Genomic DNA, 21510 nt, shown 5'->3' on the forward strand with positions numbered 1-21510 from the left:
GAAACAACCATAGTCAGAACTGCAGCTGACAACATTTTCATACACCCATTTTGTCAGAGGAAGGAACAATGAACAATGCCAGTTCTGCTGTTTCTTAGCAGACATCGATTTACTGAGCAAGGGGCATTAAGATGCTGGTAGTACCTCAGGTACAGCGTGCAGGCTTCTGGCCCTAGGACACTGAAACATCTGTCCCAACCTCTAGCACTGACACTGCCTTGCACAAAGTGTCCAAGGGAGACAAATCAAAATGTTTTGCCCTACTCTTTCCTTGCAGAAGACACTCTGAACCCTACTGCACTTTCCCCAGATAACTGTCTGTGGTGTTAGTACTAGCTAAGGTTAACTCATAACTTGAATACCTATTGTTCTCCGCTGTCATAATTTTTGAAAACGGGGAAAGAGCCAGAAACCCAGAGGAATGCAGCAAAATAGAAAGAAGGAAGTGTTTTGAGAAAGAAAAGAAATCTGTCAGGGCAATAAATGGGTTTATGAACACTGTCAGCAATTATAGACCATTTCAATAAGGAAGGATCCAGTGTCTTTCAACCCTGCGTTATGAATAGAGACCAAAGCACACAAACACAAGACAGCAAATATGCAATTAAATATCTACCGAGAGAGGTAAAGAAGTAGATAAAAGCTTGAGATATTTAAGACATAATTCTGCACAGAAGCTTAGAGCCTCCACAGCGCAAAGCAAAGATATAGTATGCTCTGCTCCTTCAAGCAGAATCAGAAGACACCTGTAGTTTTCCACCAGCTTTATCCTTTCACCTCCCTCGCAGTTTCCTTAATGAATCTTGTACTGCCCCCGGTTTTCTTTAATAATAAAGAGGATGCAGAGTGATCTTTCCTAAAGTTCAGTGGCAGGATGTGGGCAGAACTGATGAGGTGGAGGCCGGTGCACAAACTCCAAACAGACAGAACCAAATCTGCATGTGACCTACAATGTCTTGGAAATTCATTCTGTTCTCCAAACTTTCAATTCAGGTTTTCAAAGGGAGGCTTAACTAACTCAAATGGCTGGAAGCGTGTCTCCTTTCTGCTTTGCTCACCTACTGCCATTTTTCCTGTTGCTGAGACCTTCTACAAGCATTGCATTGCAAGAGTTATTCCTAATCCTAGCCCTCAGGCTCTACAGACAGGCACTGACTCTCAAACGCTGGCACTCATCACTTCTTGCTACATTTTACGACACAACTCCTCAAATTATCCACTGGCTAGAAATCTGAACAAATTAAAGCAGCTCTGTCAGAATTGGTGAATAGTGTCACCAGGAGTATTTTGGCTTGCTGCAGTTGCAGTTTTGGAGCTTAGGCACATGATCAAATTATCATAACTTTTTAACTTAATGAGTTAACACACATCAGCTAAGCTGCAGTAACTGGCTGTGTACATGTCAGGATTTAAAATGATCTCTGACTAATCTTGCTGCAAACCCCAGTCATTCATCGCACCTTCCCCTCCTCACCCTGCTCCCACCGTCATCTCTGGTCTCTGAAGTCTCTTGGTTGTCCAGTTTCTGCCCTGAACTTCTGACTAACACATCCTTCTATGACAACGTAACTCACACCAGGCTGAGCTGCCTATTGTAAGGGGTTAATTCATCTCAGAGGGTCTGTGGGTCCAGCTGTGCCCAGCCCATGGCAGCCCGTGACTGGCTGTCCCCAACTACCTCCCAGCTGGGGTGACCTCTGAGTCGACAGAAGAAACACCTGTAGGACCCTGTCCGCTTTGCCCTCTCACCTCACTCATCTCTCCCCTCCATTCCTGTAATGCTCGAGCTAAGAACATTTTATTGCCCCCTGGTTTTCATTATTAATGAAAAGGGACCAGAATGATCTTTCCTAAAGTTCAGAGAGTCTATAAAGACAAGAAGCTGAAATGCCATTTTACTCATTTTAGAGATGTGTGAAATAATTCTGTCTTGTGGCAAAAAAAAGTGAGGCGGGTAGAGAGGGAAAGTGAGTGAGTGAGGGATGCAGTAAAGGCTCTGCATTGACCACATCAACTTTACAATGTTATGAAGAATGTCACAGCTCTACCTAAAACCCACACTCAATCTTCCTTTTTCTCTGCAACGCTCTAATCTATAATGTGGGGTGGAAAGGGGGTTAGAAGTTTCTCAGTTGTAACCTCAGTGCTCACACCGACTTCTTTGCATATCCTCAATTTCTTCCCTTGTAAAACCAGACCAAAATTCAGAGAAAGTGAAAAAGCACCAATAGCCCAGTTACTCTTCAGTTTAGACACCGGGGAAGCAACAAACCATTCTATGTAAGAGACCCTCAAAAGGCAAACGGAAGGGATACAGACATCTTCTCCAGCTGTAACTCTGCATTTTATGTAAGTATATTTAATTTTTGCAGCAGCAACTGTAAATTGCACTGCCAGAGTAAAAACACTTACTATTTTTAAGATCCCCATTCATCTCAGAATTAACTTTCCTGACATCAATTAATTAGGCCTTATGCATCCACTAAGGTCAGACTCACTAGTATCCACAATTAAAACTGTAGAAACCGAGGCTGGAAGAAGTGATTTTCCAGGAGCAAACAGTGAACCCATGGAAAGAAGTTGGGGGGCGGGGGGACAGCAGAAAGAGTTTGGATTCTAGTTACCATTTCTAATTGTAAGAGGAAACAGTCTGTATTCCACAGCCTCCCACATTATGAACACCGGGGTGGGAGAAGAAGATCCAAATGGCAAGAAAAACAGTCACTGGAGCTGATTTTTAAGCAGGTGTAAAATCTTCACAAAACCCCGTAAATGGAGACCGTAAATACCATGGGGAAGAACACAGACAATACCTGGATGATAAGCATGCATCTTTGCACACCTTGCTCAAAAACTCCCCTGAGTTTGCCTGTAATTATAGGGGTTAGAAAGGTAAAAAAAAAAATAAACCCAATTAATCATTTAAATATTTAAAGTCAGATTTTTGTCCTCACTGCTGGATTAGTATATTTCATAACGCCAACAGCTGACAGCCCTGGTTTTTTACTGGGGGTTCATTTTAGAGCATGTTTAAACTAGTCAGATTGAGTGATGCTTCCAGCAACTAATCGCATGTCAAATAAAAGATATTTTATGTAATAAATTACTGCTACAAGTAATTCAAATGTCATTTATCAGTTTTATTATCAGTCAGGCAAAGTCTTGTTTCTCTATATTAATCAAATTCAAGCTTTTTTTAAGCTTTTTTTTTTAAAGCAGTTTTGACACCTCTTGGCAAAAGTACAAACTGGAGGGAAGGAATTACTCCTCCAGAACAGGAGGAGAAACAGTAGAGATGGTACTGAGCTAAAATACAGTGCACAGAAACTTAATTCCTGTCTCTTTCGCCCAAAAGTTATTATTGTTTCTCTTAAACCAAACCCAGGAGTTCAGCATTCAAGAAAAGAACTATGCTACTCTGAAGGCTTAGAAGTATGTTTCTTTCTCGTTAACTCTTCATGAATAAGGAAGTACTTACATAGGTAACAGCTATTTCCAACAAAACATTAGAACCTTAAGTAATACCTATACTAGCAGTTTAATTTGTACAAAAGGAAGTATTTAGGTGGCATGAATTATTTCCTGCAGCTTCAAAAATCAGAACAGACTGAGTTTACAACAGCAGGAGATCAGGCAGGTAAAATCAAAAAGTGTGCACAGGATTTATTGCTCTGACTCACTAAAGTGGACATCTTACTCTAGTGTTGCCGCCCAGATCACCAACTCAGCTGTTTACTTCATTCCTGCTGAATAAACTCTTGAGATGGTTCTGAAGCCATCCTGAACTTCTGTACTCACAACCCACTGTTTTAACGTAATTTTTAAACATTAAGTGGCAACACCTTGCGGGGAGGGAGGACAGAGAGAAATTAGGTTTCTTAAGACACTAGCCACTGCTTTTCAGCACAGTACCCTCCTCAACTGTTTCTCCTTTTTGCTCTGTGCGGGGTAATTATCTTCCTCTAGTTTTGTGATTCTGTATAGAGGTGTCAAAAAAACCCAACTTAAAAAGAGTCAAAGATATCAAGCACAAAGTGTTTCACAGTCTTCGAGACCTAAACTCCAGCAGATTGGATGCTGCTTCATAAGAAACTCAGGTGTCTTCTTTGGGAAAGGCAAATATAGCTCATAGTCTTTTTCAGTATAAGCTCTTCCAATACGAGTTGTTCCCATCAACTAGTCAACTTACAGCTTCAGCAGTTTACCTATCTCATTAGTCCTTTAGTACTTTTGAACTTCAAACCTTGAAGCATTCCAACACTAGCATCATGAATACTCTGTAAGAAGATGAGCATAACGGATAGAAAAAGTAGTATCTGTCATTCTCTGTACGTGACAACCCCTGACAAACCTGTGAAAGATAAATTGACTTAGTAAACTATCAGAGAAACAACTGTCCTGGAGCAGATTTGGACCAATTCAGAAATAATCATTACAGGATTAGCATCCAACTGATGAAATAACCTACAGCAAACAAGGCACCTTGAAAGCGCACTGAGCCTTCGCACAGTCTCATCCATCAGCTCTAGAGAAATTCACATATTCTTTTTGCAGTTCTGATACCATGAGGACACAAAGATGGTTAACAACATAATTAACAACACCAGAACTACACCAGTCAAGGACTAGAACAGGGCACAGACAACAACTAATCAAAACAAATACTTTGGTCAAAGGAATACCGTGTATATTTAGCTATTTATTCTCTTTATACATCTATTTAAAGGTTACGCTTAAATAGGTCTAAAAAGAACAGCTAGAGAGGGGAGGAACAATACCTAATGAACGTATTGTCATCATTTCCCTAATTTTGGAGGCTGCTAAAATGGACTTGCTCACAGGCAAAAGCTTTTGGTTGAAATTATTTAAAAAGCACCCACCAGATCACCAGGCTAGAGCACCAGTTTACAATTACAACCCCTACAGCTTTACATTGGTGGTATTTTTATTCAGCTTTGGTTTCTGAGCATTACAGAGTGGTACTTTCAGACTTCTCCTTGGAGCTGTTACTGGGAACACTTTTATGTTTAAATATTAGTTAAGAGTCTTAACTAGTAAGAAAAAATTGGGAGCTGGTGCTTTGAGGAAAGCCAAAATAGTAAAAGGAAAAAAAACCCACACAGTAATAAAGCTGCAAGGGTGAACAGTGATGACAACGTTTTCCAGTCTGAATCCCATACTTCTTTCCTGCCCTACTCATATTAGTGGAACACTATAAGGGAGGATTAACTCTTCCAATTTGGGTTGTCATAAGGGTTAGCTGAATAAGCAATGAATAGCACTACGAGGGATCTAGCACTGTTTCTTCGGCAAGAGAGCAAATTTTGCTTTTCTGGCATTTTCTGTGAACTACAGCAGGCAGGTATTAGCCCAGGAGGCAGAATTCAGTCCTGGAGTTCACCAGCACACCAAACACAACAGTCTGAAATGTTGCAGTTCTGAGCCCAACTTCATCACAAATGCTTTTCTTCCCACACTGTGCCAAACCAGAGTATTTAAAAACTCAGAAAGCAAGTCTAGTATTTTCTATAGCAATAGCAAAACTACGTCATAAACTAATAAACACAGCCCTAAGTGGACTGTTACATCAGTCAGTATCTGACCGAGAGCTGTTTAGGAGCAATATCAAAATCCTATTCTTAATACTTGGCAGGTAAGTGAAGTGATTTTCAAACTGCCACACACACATGTGAGCTGAACAGCTTTTTTTGATGGATTTTTAATGGTGTGTACTTTGGTTTTTATTGTTTGGAGCTTAGATACTTTTTTGCGAGGTTTGTTTTAAAATGCAAATACATATGTAAATTTTGAGTCTACACAGATTATGTTGGGACTTTAAAAATTCTTTGAGAGTGTACTTTGTACACAAAATCATACAATCACATCCACACGGTCTACACAGAATTTCTGTTGTCACCCTCAGATTATTTAAGATTGGAGAGAGAAAGCCTGTTAAAATTAAGGACACATATTAACAGTTTATTATTATTTGTAACCTGACAGCGCTCTTAAAACTCATTCAAACTGGGGGTCCATTGAGCCAGACCTTCAACTCACACAGAGGAAGTAACAGACTAAGTCCTGCAGACCTTGTATTCTAGCTTGCTGTTTGTGCTGAAAATACACCTCTTTCAAGTAACTGCTCAAGGCATTAACAGAGTTCAAGGAGCATCTGGATGACACTCTTAGTCATATGGTTTAGTTTTAAGTAGTCCTGTGAGGAGCAGTGAGTTGGACTCCATGATGCTTATGGATCCCTTCCAACCCGAGACATTTTATGATTCTGTGAACTGATCAGTTGCCTGACTAGTTAAGAAAGTAAGTCCTCTAACTAAAAAACTAAACTCTGTGATGCTGTCCAACAGTTTCTTGAACAGAGTCTACCATTGCAATAACTAAAGACGTAATAGTGTTGCACTTTTATAATACCTTCTATCCAAGAATCTATCAGCTCTATCATGTATTAGCGAACTAAATATTAGAAAACCCTACTGATGAAGGGAAGCATGACCTGACATTTTAGAAGGGAAGACTTAGTCCTGAGTTGACTAAATGCTTTTTTCAGGTCCTTACAGTGGGTCAGAATCTAATTCGTATTGACTGTACACCTTCAGGTCAAGAGGTGTCACAAGCTAGTACTTACAATGTTTGTTTGTAGATGATGATTGATTGTTTGTATCTCATTTTCCTTGCATAGTATGATCTTGTTACAAGCATCAACAACCATGAAGTGCATTCAAAAGTAGCACTTGGTGTCCAATTCTGACAAAGTATGGCGTTAGCCGAATTAAAATCTAGGATCTGGCACAGAAATCTGTGAAAGTGCTGCAGAAATCACTGCAGAAAGCAACAGGACCAGATGTTTTTCAAAGTATTACTTACTGTACACCACAGGATGAGAGGGCTGAGTTGGCACCAGCTGTGTAGAAGGACCCGGGGACTGTGGCTCATCGGTGCTTGTGCCCGACTGCTGGAAAGCCAGGTCAATTTCTTCATCTGTCAGGCCTGGGGGAGCAGAGGAAATGAAATCAGTTTAGCACCTTTACCCACTTGATGCACGCATAATTAAATTCTGAAGCCAGGCAGAACCCTTTCAAGCTGCAAAGAATTTTGGCAATGACTTGAGCAGTAATGCCTCCCCAATTTTGGATTCACTGGAATGTCTCCCTCTCTCTTTCTCTGTTGCAATTTAACCTTAAGCGACAGAATATTAGCCTCAACGCTGCTTCCAAATGTGGCTCATTCAATTTCCTTAATTTATCCTTGAGTTTATTGCTGCTTTTGAAGTAGCTTTCTATTGCAATTCTCCATTCTTCCCCCGAAAAAAAGATACCATCAACTGCAAATGTGGCTCATTTTAATCTGTAATGGTGTAAAAAAAAAAAAGAGGGGAAAAAACTAACAATAATGCATGAAAACAGACAGGGAAACAAAAAACTAATTATTGGGTTAGACGACTAATTAGTCTAGATCGTTTCCGAAGACGGGAATAATTTGCTTTATTTTATGACAAATGCAGAAATAAAAAGAAAAAATCAGGACTGACTGTGATTAGTATGAATGGGACACAGAATGTAAGGAGGAAATAAAACTATAACAAAACAGATCAAAACAAGGCCAAGCCCAAACTTTCAGCTTAGCATTGCCCCGGCCTATTGCTGCATGATTAGATTGCCCTAGGGCAGCCTGGATTTTATTTCACGCAGAGCTGTAGTAACACTGCACACATGGTACATGTTGGTGCAGTCACTCCTGCCATCAGGAAATGCCAGGATGACCATCTGCAATTGGCCACAACATACGGAAAGGATTTGGCCAACACGGGGGAAAAGCAAAGCAGCTAAAGGATTCACGATGACCAGCATCTGTGAAGAAGGAAGCACAGCTGGATTGTTTTTTCCAACAGAAGAAAACAACCTCTAGAAAAAGAATTTAGTCCTCAGATGGCCACCATGCTGTGGGGCCTGGACAGCTCTGCATCATTTATTATGTTATTCTCCTGCACAGAGGCAGACAAAACCCAGTGTCCCTGCTATGAGGAACACGTGAAGTGACCCAGCACCTTTAACTATACATGCAGCACATATGCAACAGCATTCAGAAAGGCTGGAAGCGAGAATACAGATTTAAGGAAAGAGATCTAGAAAAGACAGACCACTTGATCCTCACACAGTTGTTGTAGGGACTGAGCACAGTGAGGAAAATGGTATGAATGTGACAGCAGTGGGAGAAAAACGGGGCATGCTTTCTCTCCATCCCCTCTACTCCAGATCCATGCTGGTAGATGAAATTCCTGAACTTAATCCTTTAAAACACTCAGCTTTTTAACATTACAGAGAGATACAATAAAGACAATGGCCAGGCTTCTGGGCGTATTACCCAAGTTTCAATAAATTTGTTCAGGATCTTAAACTTCACTGCATACTGGGGGTCTAGACAGAATAATCTGTAGCACAAACAATATTGCCAGAAATATATATATATACAAGTCTGCCTCAGAAGTGTTATTTAATATCATAAAGCACTAACACAGTGTTTCTGGTATTCACAAGGCTTTATAACTATTAACGGGTCTTCTCCCTATTCCTTTGAGTACATGAGATACTGTGAGTTCCTGTGAGATAGTGTTCTATCTACTCTACAGTGCAGATACTGATGCACAGAGAAGTTAGGTAATTTTTCTACTGTAACAGAATATTGTCAGTGTCAGTATCAGAAATCTGAATTTCCTGATCTCTGGTCCTGCAATCTGAACAAATCACTCCTTTACTTGCATGTGATGCATGCCTCAAATAGTAAGGAACCAAAACCACACATAACAATATGGAACAAGACTTGCAGTCAGAGTAATAAAAGGCACATGACACAACTCAGCCTACTGCTCTAGTCAAAAAAAACCAGTATTTATGGTGTCTAATCCATGTTAAAAGCAAAGTCCTAATCAGAAAGAAACCATTTTAGCCAGCTCCTGATTATCCAATGTTGGAGAAAGCATAAACAGATGCCAGCACTGCAGGTCACTAGCAACTATGGAATGTCATAAAGATGGAGACAACATTAGCTGCTGGGTGCAAATGTGGCTCCCAGTAGAGCAGGGTATTTTGTTCTGTTTCCATGCAAAGATAGCAAATCTGATAATATTTAACATTCTGAAACGTATAGAAGTTATGGAGGATCCTTACCTCATTCCACAAAAAGAGCAGGAACCAATGCTTATTGTTTCCTAACCATACTGCCCCTTCTATTCTCATCTTGCTTGAGAAAAAAAACAACTTAAAGCCTTTTGCAGTTAAAATGCACTTCTGGGACTATTCTGGTCTTGCCAACTAGGCACACTCAGGTATCACTGTTTCCATTAAAACCTTGCTGTACTGTGAACAAAAAGGTGATGTGAATGACAGAGTCATGAGAAACCTTTCACATTTGAATTCCTGGCCTGAATCCTGTGCAAAGTAGTGCAAATTAAAATTGTTATTACTTCCCTGGACTATTCTGCTGCCTTGCGAAGTGGTCTCGTTCATGGTACTAGTAGCATTACACAAAAGAACACCACAACTAACACCCCTTCTTAATTATCAGAGCAGAACACTGGGAGTGCCATCACCTCAGAACACCTCCTTTTTATTCTTCTGGACAAGATGTTTTTAAGGCACTGTCATCTTGGCCTCCCAAGCATCGAGGGAATAATCTCCAGGAGCCAATTCCTTAAGCACATATTTGGAATAAATCTGCACTGCAACTAGTCATCTGTGGATTCAGAAATACACCTCTCTTCATAGTTGTCATTTCTCAGACACAGTAACAAAAATACACAAGATATTCTAAGACTGTCCTCAGGCAATTAGAAACTAACTCATCAAAATTCCCTTTGGACGGAATTTTTTTCATATTCACCACCTACACACATGTATGCACACCGTACGAGTTTTCCACGCCCCAAATTATTCAACCGTGATATATTAATTGCATAGAAAAGTGGGCATTTCTAAACCAGATCAAAGTGTCATCTGTTCAATATCTCACCTTGCTTTATTTTACCACAGTCCTTCTGTCACCACATTATATAAAAAAGTATCCATGGTCCATTCATTGTTCTAATCTAGCAGGATGTTGGTAATCCAAAAATAATACCTTTTCCCTTGGATGAAAAAGCAGTGCCATGAAAACTGGAGCTTTGTGTCGAATATAACTCTCTAAGAGGTATGTGTCAAGAAAATCACCTCAGTTTAACAGAATTGCTCTAAATCCACTTTCTCAACACTTCAGAAAACAAACATTTTAGTTTATCTGGAGTTGCAGCAAGATCAAGACCATACAGAATGCAAAAGGTTAAAAGGAACAATAAAGGAAACTGCCAATTGTAAGTGAATTATATTTGGCTTTGAAAGCTGAGCCATGGCTATATTATAAAAGGCATCTCTTTGCGTTGTTTACCATCACCCTGACTAATGCAGACCTTTTTTTTTGTTTTAAATAATCTCATGCAAATTAGACACACACTTCCTTCCAGTTGATTGCTATCTGCAAGGAATAATCTAACCACAGAGGGTACTGAGCAAGGACTGAGCTGAGGAGAAGGATGTGAGGAAACTGTCTTCATAGCCCTACAGAATGCAAACCTATTCCCTTCCCCCAGCCATCCATTTCATTCCTCCACAGCACCACAGCCATTGCAAAGAATTAGTCATAATTTTCACAAAGCCTTAAAATTTCCTTTCAGGCTTCAGGGTGCTGATTTGAATAATCTAGCACCCATGACTGTTTTACACTTGAAGGTTCTTGCTGACCCTCTCCTGCGATTGTCACTGCTGCCATTCAATTTTCAGGGATTGCTCAGCCTCTGTAAATTGTAGTTAAACACAGAATCAGAGCAAGTCAGAGAATAAAATAGGTTGTCACATGCATCTCTTCGTGCCTGTACCTCAGGTGTTGTATAAAAAACTCCTTCACCCAAGAACTTTAAGACCTGACTGTCTGTTTAGGCACTTCTATATAATATCTACTATTATTTAATATAAGGACCTCATGTACATCCAAATGCTGTTCCTCTTACAACCACTCTGAAGTAGAGGAGCACTTAGAGGAGTACTGTTACCCGTATTTCAGAGATGAGGAAGAAGTGAGACATACAGGTATGAGAAGTGCTCCAAGGTCAAAACCAAACCTCTGACAGTCTGAAAAACAAATTCAGATGTGAGCCCCAATCTATAGTTTTACCAAAAACCCATTCTTCTCTATTTTCTGGAAACACAGTAGCAATAATTGCAATGCAAAACCCTTGCATGAGCTTAACAAGATGAGCCACTAAGTTTTTCCTTCTCCTTCTCTGACACAGGCTCTGACATTCCAGTGACAACTCTTTTCCCTATCCCATCCACTGAGTGTATCGTATACTTAATTATATTCTTCCTTGTGTTGCTCAATCCAGTAATTAATGCAAGATTTTCACAATCTGAAGGCAACATTAGTTTTAGGGAGAAAATTTCTGGTTAGGAAGAAATTAAGAATTCTGCCGTAATAGGGAAAGGTGGTGGAAAGAATTAAGTTACTTTTGTGGGTTTCCAAAGCCAGCTTTATTACCACTCTGACAGACCACCCTGAAGCAATCATCACACCTATCCTTTTGCAGGGACAAAAGGCAGGGGAGGGGTGCAGGGCGGCGTGGTATCTACTGTTGTTTTTCTCAGACATGCACACACTTTCCATGAAGAAGAAAACACAACAGGACAGGACAACTTGTTTAGCTACAACAAACTATAAGGCTACCCGAAATTAGAGCATGGTATTATATGACTAAAAGGAAGATCTACGGGTAGACACCCTGATATGACATTACACTCCTGTTCCTGGAAGCCACTGAGTCAACTCTGCTCAGAAAGAACATGGCCACATTTTAAAAGAATCATCGTAAAAACCTTCTGGGATCTGATCCAGACTAACGGTTCCACCTGTTCCGTCAGTTACACACAGTGCTGGGTGATTCTTTCATCAAATGTTTGTCCTATATCCTACTCTGTGCTTAGCTGAACACACTGCAAAAAGGTCAGAAAGGCACAGTCTCCTGATCCATTTTCTTTCCCATGTCTTAGTTCATAAAGCATTTATAAGGCTGAGACCAACCCAAAGTTTTAACAAAACCTATGGTCTCAGAAACATCACTCTGATTTTTTTTACCCTTCATTTACATTAATACACACTATTTTAATGTAAACATCCTGCTGCTGGACTTCCAGCTCAAACTTTGTGTAAAGGAACCCAAACATCAAAGGCAAACTGACTAGCCTCAACTGTCAGGCCGAAAAATGCAAAGTAAAAGTAATTTGATAAGCTACTGAAAGGGCTTTGAATTCTTACAGCTTTATTTATCTACGAGACTGTTAATTATGTAATTGCAATCTTTAAGAGACATTATATACTTTAACCCATCAGGGTGACTAAGCAGCAATCAGAACGGATAAAGGTGCTCTAACCTCCCGTTGCACGGCACTAGAATAAGTAAGGGAAACCTGTCTGACAGCACAATGCTAACTACGAATTACAGAGAGGCAACCAGGAAGGAAAAGGTTAAAATAAAAAGTATTTTGGCATAACAAATGTAAATAAATAAATAAATCTGGCAGCAGTTTCTCTTCCTGGGCAAGCTTTTTGGAGTCTATAATAAAATGAAGTGTAATGGAGGAGAGGAGGGCAATGTCAGAGGGTGAGGGTTTGGGAGAGAGGTTGTTAAGTATCTCCCTCTCCTCAGCTGTGTTTACTCCATTTACAGGACCCCAGGTGATTGATAGACAGACAAAAGAAAAGCAAGCAGATAGCAACCCCCCTCTGGGAGCATCAGTAGAGGGGATAACTCCTGACACCATCTAGAGCCCCAAACTCTCCTTAGCCACTTGTAATTAAAAAGACAGAGCAAGATATGCAAACCAGAGAAAAAGTAAAAGAGGGATTTTTTTTTTATTTATTATTAACATTTTGTTGGAACAGTAGAGTGCAATAAGGACTCTCAGAGCCGTTAAAAGTCGTCGGGTGACCTGCAGACCCCTATTTCCCAGAGCCTTGTATAAAATTGAATTTTTTAAACATAAATTACACGTAATGACGACACTGTAAAAACTAACAGTAATGGAAAGCTGTGCTGTATTTCATTAGCCTGTATTATTCCGTGCCACCTGATCCAGCCGGGCCTTGTTTATGAGTTAGTGTGTTAGCAGATGCCGATGGAAGCATTTGCTTCGACCTTGCTCTTCTCATTGGGGCATGAAATTACGACGGCAGCACCTTGATATTACAGCCATAAATACAGTAAACTGCAAATTTAAGCCAACGGCTCCTATTGTCTCTGAACATAAAGCTGATCGGTATTTATTTAAAAGGAGAACGAAAAAAAATATTATATATCACCTTGTTTATGGGTCCAGTGTCCCCCCCCTTCCCCTAATCTGCCTTATTCACTTGGTTAAATACTAAACAAACAAACTAAATCCTCCCTATTTTCTACTGATTAAATATTCTTATGAAATGAGTATTGTCTTCAGAAAACTGGATCAAAGTATTTTCACTCTGCATAAGAAAGGGCAAGCAACTTGCTTAGCATGTCTTGGAATGCAAAAAACAGGAACAAGTACCACAACTTTTCTTCCCCATTTTCTATATATGAGAAGTTCAAAATGTAAAATGAAAAAGTTGCTTCTGGTCACTCATTCAGGTTTGTGTGTAACACATAGTAGGTGTGTGTACATGAGACAGAGAAAGAGAAATATGTTTCCTTAGAGTTGTTTTCTATTTAAAAATATCTCCCTTGTTAATACTATTTCAAAACAAGGAGGAAAGATACAGAAAAAAAAATTTGCAGTGATATTAATGGGAGGGGAAAAAAAGCAGAGGATTCTTTCTCTAAGGCAGCAAACAGCAGGGAGAATGCCTCATTCTCCTATGGGCATTTTGGGTAAATACCCCCATTCACTGACAACATACCCACTAAAATGTATTAGAGGGGGGGAAAATCAAACACAAAGGCGAAAGGACATTGTAATATCACAAAGTATATCACAGCATAAATCACAGCATTGTAAGTCAGCGCAAAATGTATTTCACTGGTAGTTTCAAGGCAGGGAAAATACAGTTTCACTTGTAGTAAGAGAGGTCAGGTCTCCCTCTTCTAATGTAAAGTAAGCTCCTTGCTTCTATGAAGTATGGTATCTCTGTTCCACATAGGAGACAAGGAAGGGGTATCTTAAGTAAAAGCTCCCAATACTAAGTTATATGTTTCAGGGGCCAAAGCACTAAGAGCAGAATACAAGGAACATCATGCAGGACAAAATGGCTGGGTAATGGGACTCGGACTCAGGATCCTGAAATGCAAAAGTCCTGCTAGATGCAGCGCTATCACAGCCTTAACGGGATTTGGACACCTCATTTCTCAATTAATCTACAACAAATCTTCAGGTAGCAGACAGCATAATTCAACACGCATAATTTCTGCTTCACAAAAAGTTCAAATTAGAAAAAAGGCTGACAGCAACATGACTCTAAATCCAAAAAGATGTGTCCAGAAGTCCTCAGTAACCTGAATTACAGCACCAGAAGTTTTATTACAAAGCCCAGTTAAATTCCTACACAACAAGCATAGGCAAAAACACAGCAAAAATTCAGTCCTGGGTGCCTTCTTCTGAAGACCTGTGTACTGCAGAGTTATTCTAAGAATACCATGATCAGCAAAAAAGACGGAAGAAACAAGTCTTTCTGTAACATAAATAAAAATATCTCCTTCTAAAAACAGGAGGAAATTGTATTTTATCATCATCTGTGGGTTTTATTTTTAGTTCTCTTGCCTTCAGTTTTTCCTTTCTATTTTCATTCAAGCAGAAGAACAGTACCTGATGGAAAACCTCCTTAGCATGGACAATGGTAGAGTAAGTCCACCTGAGGATCATTCCATCCACTAGGGGTGAAAAGACAACACATGTGACTAAGCTGGAAGCCAATGTTGTAACACGGGAACACAAGACATCCTATTCAGCCAGTACATGATGTGAAAACACTACACAGAGAACAAAAACCTCTGCATATTTGAAAGGATTTAAAATTAATGTCTATGCCAGGATCTCTAAAATTAAGACTCTATGCCAGGATGCCAATTCTAATGCAGTTTATCAGGAATAGAACATAACCAGGGCTCTGACATTTGTTTAAAAGAAGCCCATATAGGGCAGAAAATCCAGATAATGGAAGAGACACTATTCTAGTAACCATAGTGCTGTCATAATTTGTTACCACAGCTGACAACCTTCCTATGAATAAGACTATGCTTTCAGAGAAAACCAGTATTAGATACACTAAACAGGTAAGTTTCCAAGCACACCCAACCTGTTATCTGCAAATGCTTGCTGTTATTCCTTCAAAGAAACAAGTCTCATGGTGACGTTTCCTGATCCTCATTACTTGTATTATAATACTCTTTAGAGACCCCAAAAGGCATTCACTGTGCAGGTATTGTGCCAGGTACTGTGCAGAAAAAGAGCAGAAGGCAGTCAGACCCAAAGCATTCAACAGTCTATGTCAAGGAAAGAAAAACACTGCATACACAAATGAATTAACTTACCCAGGGCAAACATCAGGTCTATGAAATTCCCCTTCCATTAAATTGGGAACTAAAACAAAAATCATTCTATAAAGGTGAAAGGCTATTAATTTCTTCTACAAGTTCATTTCCAGAAGTAGAAGAGTTTGGTACACAGCACTTCAAAAACCTAGAAACTAAACTTCATTACCAAAACTTACCACAAATTTTAAAAACAGCAGTGTCAGAAAACATTTGTGCTTCAGATCATTTACTTTGCGTGGAAGAGAAATACTTCGTTAAGCAGCTTGTTGAGCAAGAGTAACAAAATGATTGGCCTTTGGCTACTCTTTGATCTGTGATATTATCTTCAGGAGCTTCTAAGGAGAAAGCTGGAGGTTGTCTTAAATTCAGGTGAGGTAAACACTCGCTATACACTGGCTACATAAGAGGTTTGGTTTTGATCTACCTTCGGAACTCTGTGTTAAGCTGCATTTTCAACAACTTGAACCAGCACATCACAAGAATTCCATCACTGAAGTAGAAGGAGCTGGCCTGGAGGATCTGCAGTCATCCAGACACCTGGGACTCCAAGCCCTCCTTGGTCAGCGCAGCAGAGGAGCGCCTGCGCCAGGGCCGTTCAGTGGCACGGCCCAAGTACAGTCCACGTTCCATCTGACCTAGCAGCCTGGCCCTAATGTGGAATTCCTGCAGGTTAGAAGTCACTGCTGATCTGTTGTTACTGGACTAGGCTGGCCTGCAATTCAGAACCAGCCTCTCCTTCCCCCCAACTCTGCATTCAAAAGAAAGGAATTGTGTAAAACAGCAGCAATTTCAAGCCATTTTAAGGAATTCTTTAACCAAATTTCTTAGAGTATCTGGAAGGATGACTTTGTTTTATATATAAGAATGAGAAAGTCTGTCCTGATGCACCATTCCCAGTTCCCTATATTACTCTGGAATTACTGATTGCCCCAAACACACTACCAAGAGCATGTGGATTATTTTCTACACTAGAAACACCTGTCAGAGAGTAGCCTCTGCAGACTAAGATTAACTGTAATCTAAAGAGCAATTTGCCTCAATGTCATTCCTCTTTTACTTTCAAAACTTTGAACTTTAGAAAGGAAGAAAAGAAACCTGTTAGTCCAGACTTATCACACGAAAAAAAAACATATAAAATGTATACTAAATGAAGTTTTAGTGTTTGAAGAACGCACAGAACAGAACATCGAATATGCAGTACAACAGTGCATACTGTACACTCTCTCAGGAAGTTGCTATAAGGAGCGTGGAAAACAGTCACTACAGCTGCATGTTTCTAAAAAAAAGCAAAAATACATGCAAGTATGGTGCAAAAATATAAGGAAACGTAAAGAAGTCAACACTGGGTGAAGGAGCCACGAACGCATGAGTAAGTCCTTTTCCTGACAGCTATTTTCTCACAACCTTATGGCATGTTTTTGCTCCTCTAACCTGGTTTCTTAAAGTGGAATCGATGTTAGACACCTAGGAGTCAGGTACCCATACTGAGAAGATAAGCTCAATTAAGAAAAATACATCTAAATACTAGGTATTTGATTACTATAGTACAAATGTTTCAGGTAAATCTGGTTTGCACTTCCCCCAGAAAGACAGAGACGCTAATACACTATTATAAAAAGACATGTCAGCAAGTATTCATTACAGATTATAAATCACCCTCGTTCTTCTTTCGTTTTAGAGAAATTTTTTTACATGCCATTAAAATATTGTTTGCTGAATGCTACTACAAAGCTAGCCACCTGTAAAATTAAAGGCTGATGCTGCCAATAAGTGTTGAAATACCTTCTGTTTAAAAGGCAAACCTACTTTGTAATTTTTAACACAACTGTATAAATATTTCTCCACCCACCCTTCACAATTTTGTTGGTTACATCGCGTCCACTTAGACAACAACCATCTATGTCATCACACAGGATGTTAATCTTGGGTGGAGAAGAAAGAAACAATAGCAAACGAACTTTTAAGAAACCAAGATTACACATTCAAGCATGGTCCTTCGTGATAAAAGAAGAGCTAAGACAAAAACATTAGGGGACAAGTCAACAAAATAGCAGAAGTTTCAAAAGATCATTTTTCATCTTTTGGTTTGTTTATTGTTAATTTTTTCTCCCCATGTGCCTTCAACAGGTCTTCAGAGTTCTGGAGAAAATTAAAGGAGTCTGGATTAAATGCCCAAAGGACGACTAATGCTAACAATACTAAAAATAACGAGGTTAAGTGGTGGAAAAACTGTGGTGACCACACACAGAGAACTGGAGTGGTAAGGTAGGAAAGGAGTTTCATCATTGCTCCCTCGGGACATGCACAGAACATACTAACTGCTTCTAGTTCTCTAGGGTTCCGATTACCATGCCAAACACACCTCCAGAGTTTCCTTATTAGTATAATAAAAAGCCTTTACACATTTGTGTTCTATTCCCAGCCTTGCTATTGACCTTGTGTAGGTCATTTAACCTCCATCTGCCTCAGTTTCTACATCTGTAAAACAGGAATACTATTACACAATATCCTTTGTGAAATGTTTGAGACTGACACAATTATCACATACAAAGACTAACTGACAGTTTTGAGAAGCTATACCTACATCATATGCATTTGAGCTAGGTAAGGCTTTTACAATAAATGATTTATTCAAGTAACAAGTTTGTCCTTTTTCTTTTCTGGTGCTTGCAGATCATCTTTGGAAATATTTACAGATTTCTCACTCTCACCAAAGTACACAAGGACTCAAATTCATGTTTTGCTTTGACTGGGTGCTAAAACACATGGCATTTCTCTGGTCTCCTTTCAGCCAAGTGTTGCCCTCAAAATCCAGTCACTGGGATTGAATGTTCAAAATGGAAATACTAAAATATCTTTTTTTTTAACACTGTCTGCTGTCTTCTGGAGCCTCACAAAAGCTCCAGCCCAGGAGTTAAAATGGGAGCGGCTACACAGAATTCACACAGAAACGGCAGTGAAGATTAAGAAACATTTATGGGCATGTTCCTGCAACGTAACGCAAGTCAGATCAGTAGGTGAGGCAGCTGAAGCAGCTGAAAAACTTGCTACTAGCACGAACTCATACTGTATGAGGATAGCTCTTGCGAGTTCCAGGACTAGGAAATATCCCCTAAACAAAGGAATTGCCTCACAGATAAAAAGGGAGTGAATAAAAATGGGAAGATATTCCCTTCTGGGCACTATATAAGAACGTGTCTCCTTTCTGAGGATGCTCCTCATCAGCACCACTACACAGGGTTGCTCAAAGAGCCTTTTGCAGAGTCGGGGTCAATGATGAAGGGCCGAGGATGCACTTTGCAGATCCCTCTCTCCATGTAATTTTGCACACTACAGTCTTGAAGCACAGAAATCATGTCAGGCACAGGCAGAACACTGTTGCAGGGGAAGCAACTGTTTGACGTGCTGTGCAAGGGGTAGGTCTCTGAGCAGCAGCTTTGCCCTTGGTCCCCCAGGGATGACAAAGCCCCCACATTCCTGACTGCCAAGTCCAGCAACCAGACAGAACAACTTACCCTTTACAGTCACTGCAGCAGATAAAGCTCACCCAAAAGGGCTTTGATTCTTTTCTTCCCCGATTTCCTCCCTGGTTTTCTTTTACTGCCACTCCTGTCTGTCTCAGGTGGCCTAGCGTGAAAAAAAGCTCTCCTTTTATGATGCAATATCTGGGACCAGGTGAGGCCCTGACTCTGCAGATAACCTAATAAATGGGCAAGAGCAGCTTGTGTTCTTACTGACAGTGCACGTGCTAGTTAATACCAACCTCCAGGGTATTCTCAGTAAACACACAGCCATCCCTAGCTTCTAAGATACACACACACACACACAGGCACTTGCTTTACCCTACACTGAACTCACACCTCACAAACAAATTATTTAACTACTCTATCCCCCAAGGAAGACAGTGATCATTTCAAATGCAGCTCCCTGCTCGTCTCTCACATACACGCAACGGCCTGATAGGTTAAATGCTGCCATTTAATTACAGTAATGGAACCTGCTATTTTTTGGTTCCCTTGAATCCTCTCTCGCTCTCTTTTTTAAACACATACAGAGTCATCTTTTAAACATGTATTTTACATTTCTGAGTTTAACAGCTGCATTCTCCTGGTTACTTGAAGAGCAGGAGGAATGATATTCTGATATGCTTCTCTGTACCTCTGAGCAACTAGCCTTTTAAATACTACCTAACAAGGAAGACAGGCTGGGGGAGATGCTCTAGAAGGGATACATGCTAACACTGCAGAGGCCAATCTGCCCCTTCATCTACTTAGATGGTTTGTGTTGATTTTATTGAACAAAACTTAAGTTTAACCTCTCCCACCCTTCCAAAGCAGCTGGGGCCTGGAGAGGATAAACACAAAAATGCTTTGAGCAATTTTACTGAAAATGCTATAAACATCAACACATCACCTTCACAGTATGGTTATATCTATTTTTATTTATATATATATATATATATATATGACTGGGAGTTAGAATTATCTCAGATCTAACTGTTCTTACTATACCTGACTCAGCTTCTCCATCTAAAATGGGGATGGTATTTCCTCTGTTACCCACTGAAATTCAGAGTTTGCAAACTGTTCGTAGAATGTAAAGGTCTAACAAAGAAGAGAAAATGTAATCAGAAATACATTAAATTAATCTTACAATCTTGCCATTCTACAAAAGATGTCACAAGCTTAGTAAGTTAATATTTGCAGACTACTTTGAATATTCAAATTGGTATAGAAATATGGGATATATGTTTGTTAAATTCTTGCGCATGCTGCAAAACCCTTTTTTTCTTGAGTGATTTCAGGAAGAGGGCTGTAGGTGGCCACAGACTAGATGGTTTTAAGGTTAGTTATTAGTGAAGGAGGACACGCAACACCGTATTACATGAGTAGCACAATAACTATTTGTGGATTTTACACTTTGTATCGCATGGCAATTAGAAGAAGTACAGAAGTAAAGCCTAAGTACCTCCAAGCCAAAATAAATTCCAACTTATGCTAAGGCCACAACACTCCTAGAAAAATACCCATATTACACCTGTCCTCAGCTTTATTTATCCTCTGAATCTGAAAAGCTTATTTATTTGTTCCATGGCAGCTGGCTCACAATCAGCCAGCCAGCCATGCAGGGATATTGCCCATCTTCATTCTCTGGTACAGATATCCACTGGTGTCTCTTAAGGATGGAATCTTAAAAGGTGAGGCAAGGCAGAGACAAAGACAAATTTAATTTTATCACCATAAAAAGGGACATTTCCACATGGGCAGCAAGGACATGAATATCATGTGTATGCGGGGGCGGGGGGATTATAAACGCATTTTTGGCGAAATTCAATAAAGCTGATTCCACTGCATAAGGTCAGCAATTTACTTTTAAAAAATGATATGATTGCAACTTTTAATATAACCCATGTATTTGCTGCAAGATGCTCTAGAAGATTGTGTAATGTAACCACCCGACCTCTCCACAGGAGCAGAGATCACCCCATTTACCCTTTATTGTCTTGCTAAAAGCAGTGCACATTTGCACGGTATGACAAAGTCAACAGCTTTTACTTCAGAGAGCCTCAGATTTCATTGAGAATGAATTCTCTGCTCTGCTCCTAGGGGAGCGGAGTCTCGCCTGGACTAGGTTCCATCAGAAAGAAAAACTAAATTCCCCTTTTAGCTAAGGAAAGAATGATTGCACTCCAGATTAAAATCAAGAGGGAACAGTGTGTAGCAGAAAAGCAAACAGTAGGATTTCATGTTCATGGGTACCCAAGACATAGTTTTAAACCGAGCAGAAATGTTGTCTAAGAGAACCTAGAGAATTATCTCGTACAGGAACTTATTTTATCTTTCCTAGCAGGAAAGTATCATCAAGTCTGAGATGGATTTCAGCAGAAGAGCAACACCGATTATTCTAAT

The 21510-nt window shown here is 39.9% G+C and overlaps 1 protein-coding gene across 1 annotated transcript in view; it reads right to left on the bottom strand.

Annotated features, from left to right (window-relative positions):
• Positions 1-21510, bottom strand: part of PEX14 (peroxisomal biogenesis factor 14) — an 80357-nt gene that overhangs the window by 11475 nt on the left and 47372 nt on the right. Inside the window, exon 4 of the mRNA XM_055704075.1 lies at positions 6883-7005. Within this exon, the coding sequence (XP_055560050.1) occupies positions 6883-7005 (123 nt within the window). The remainder of the gene's footprint in view (positions 1-6882; positions 7006-21510) is intronic.

The sequence above is a fragment of the Falco cherrug genome, chromosome 3 (genome assembly GCF_023634085.1).
Source record: "Falco cherrug isolate bFalChe1 chromosome 3, bFalChe1.pri, whole genome shotgun sequence".
NCBI classification, from domain to species: Eukaryota; Metazoa; Chordata; class Aves; order Falconiformes; family Falconidae; genus Falco; species Falco cherrug.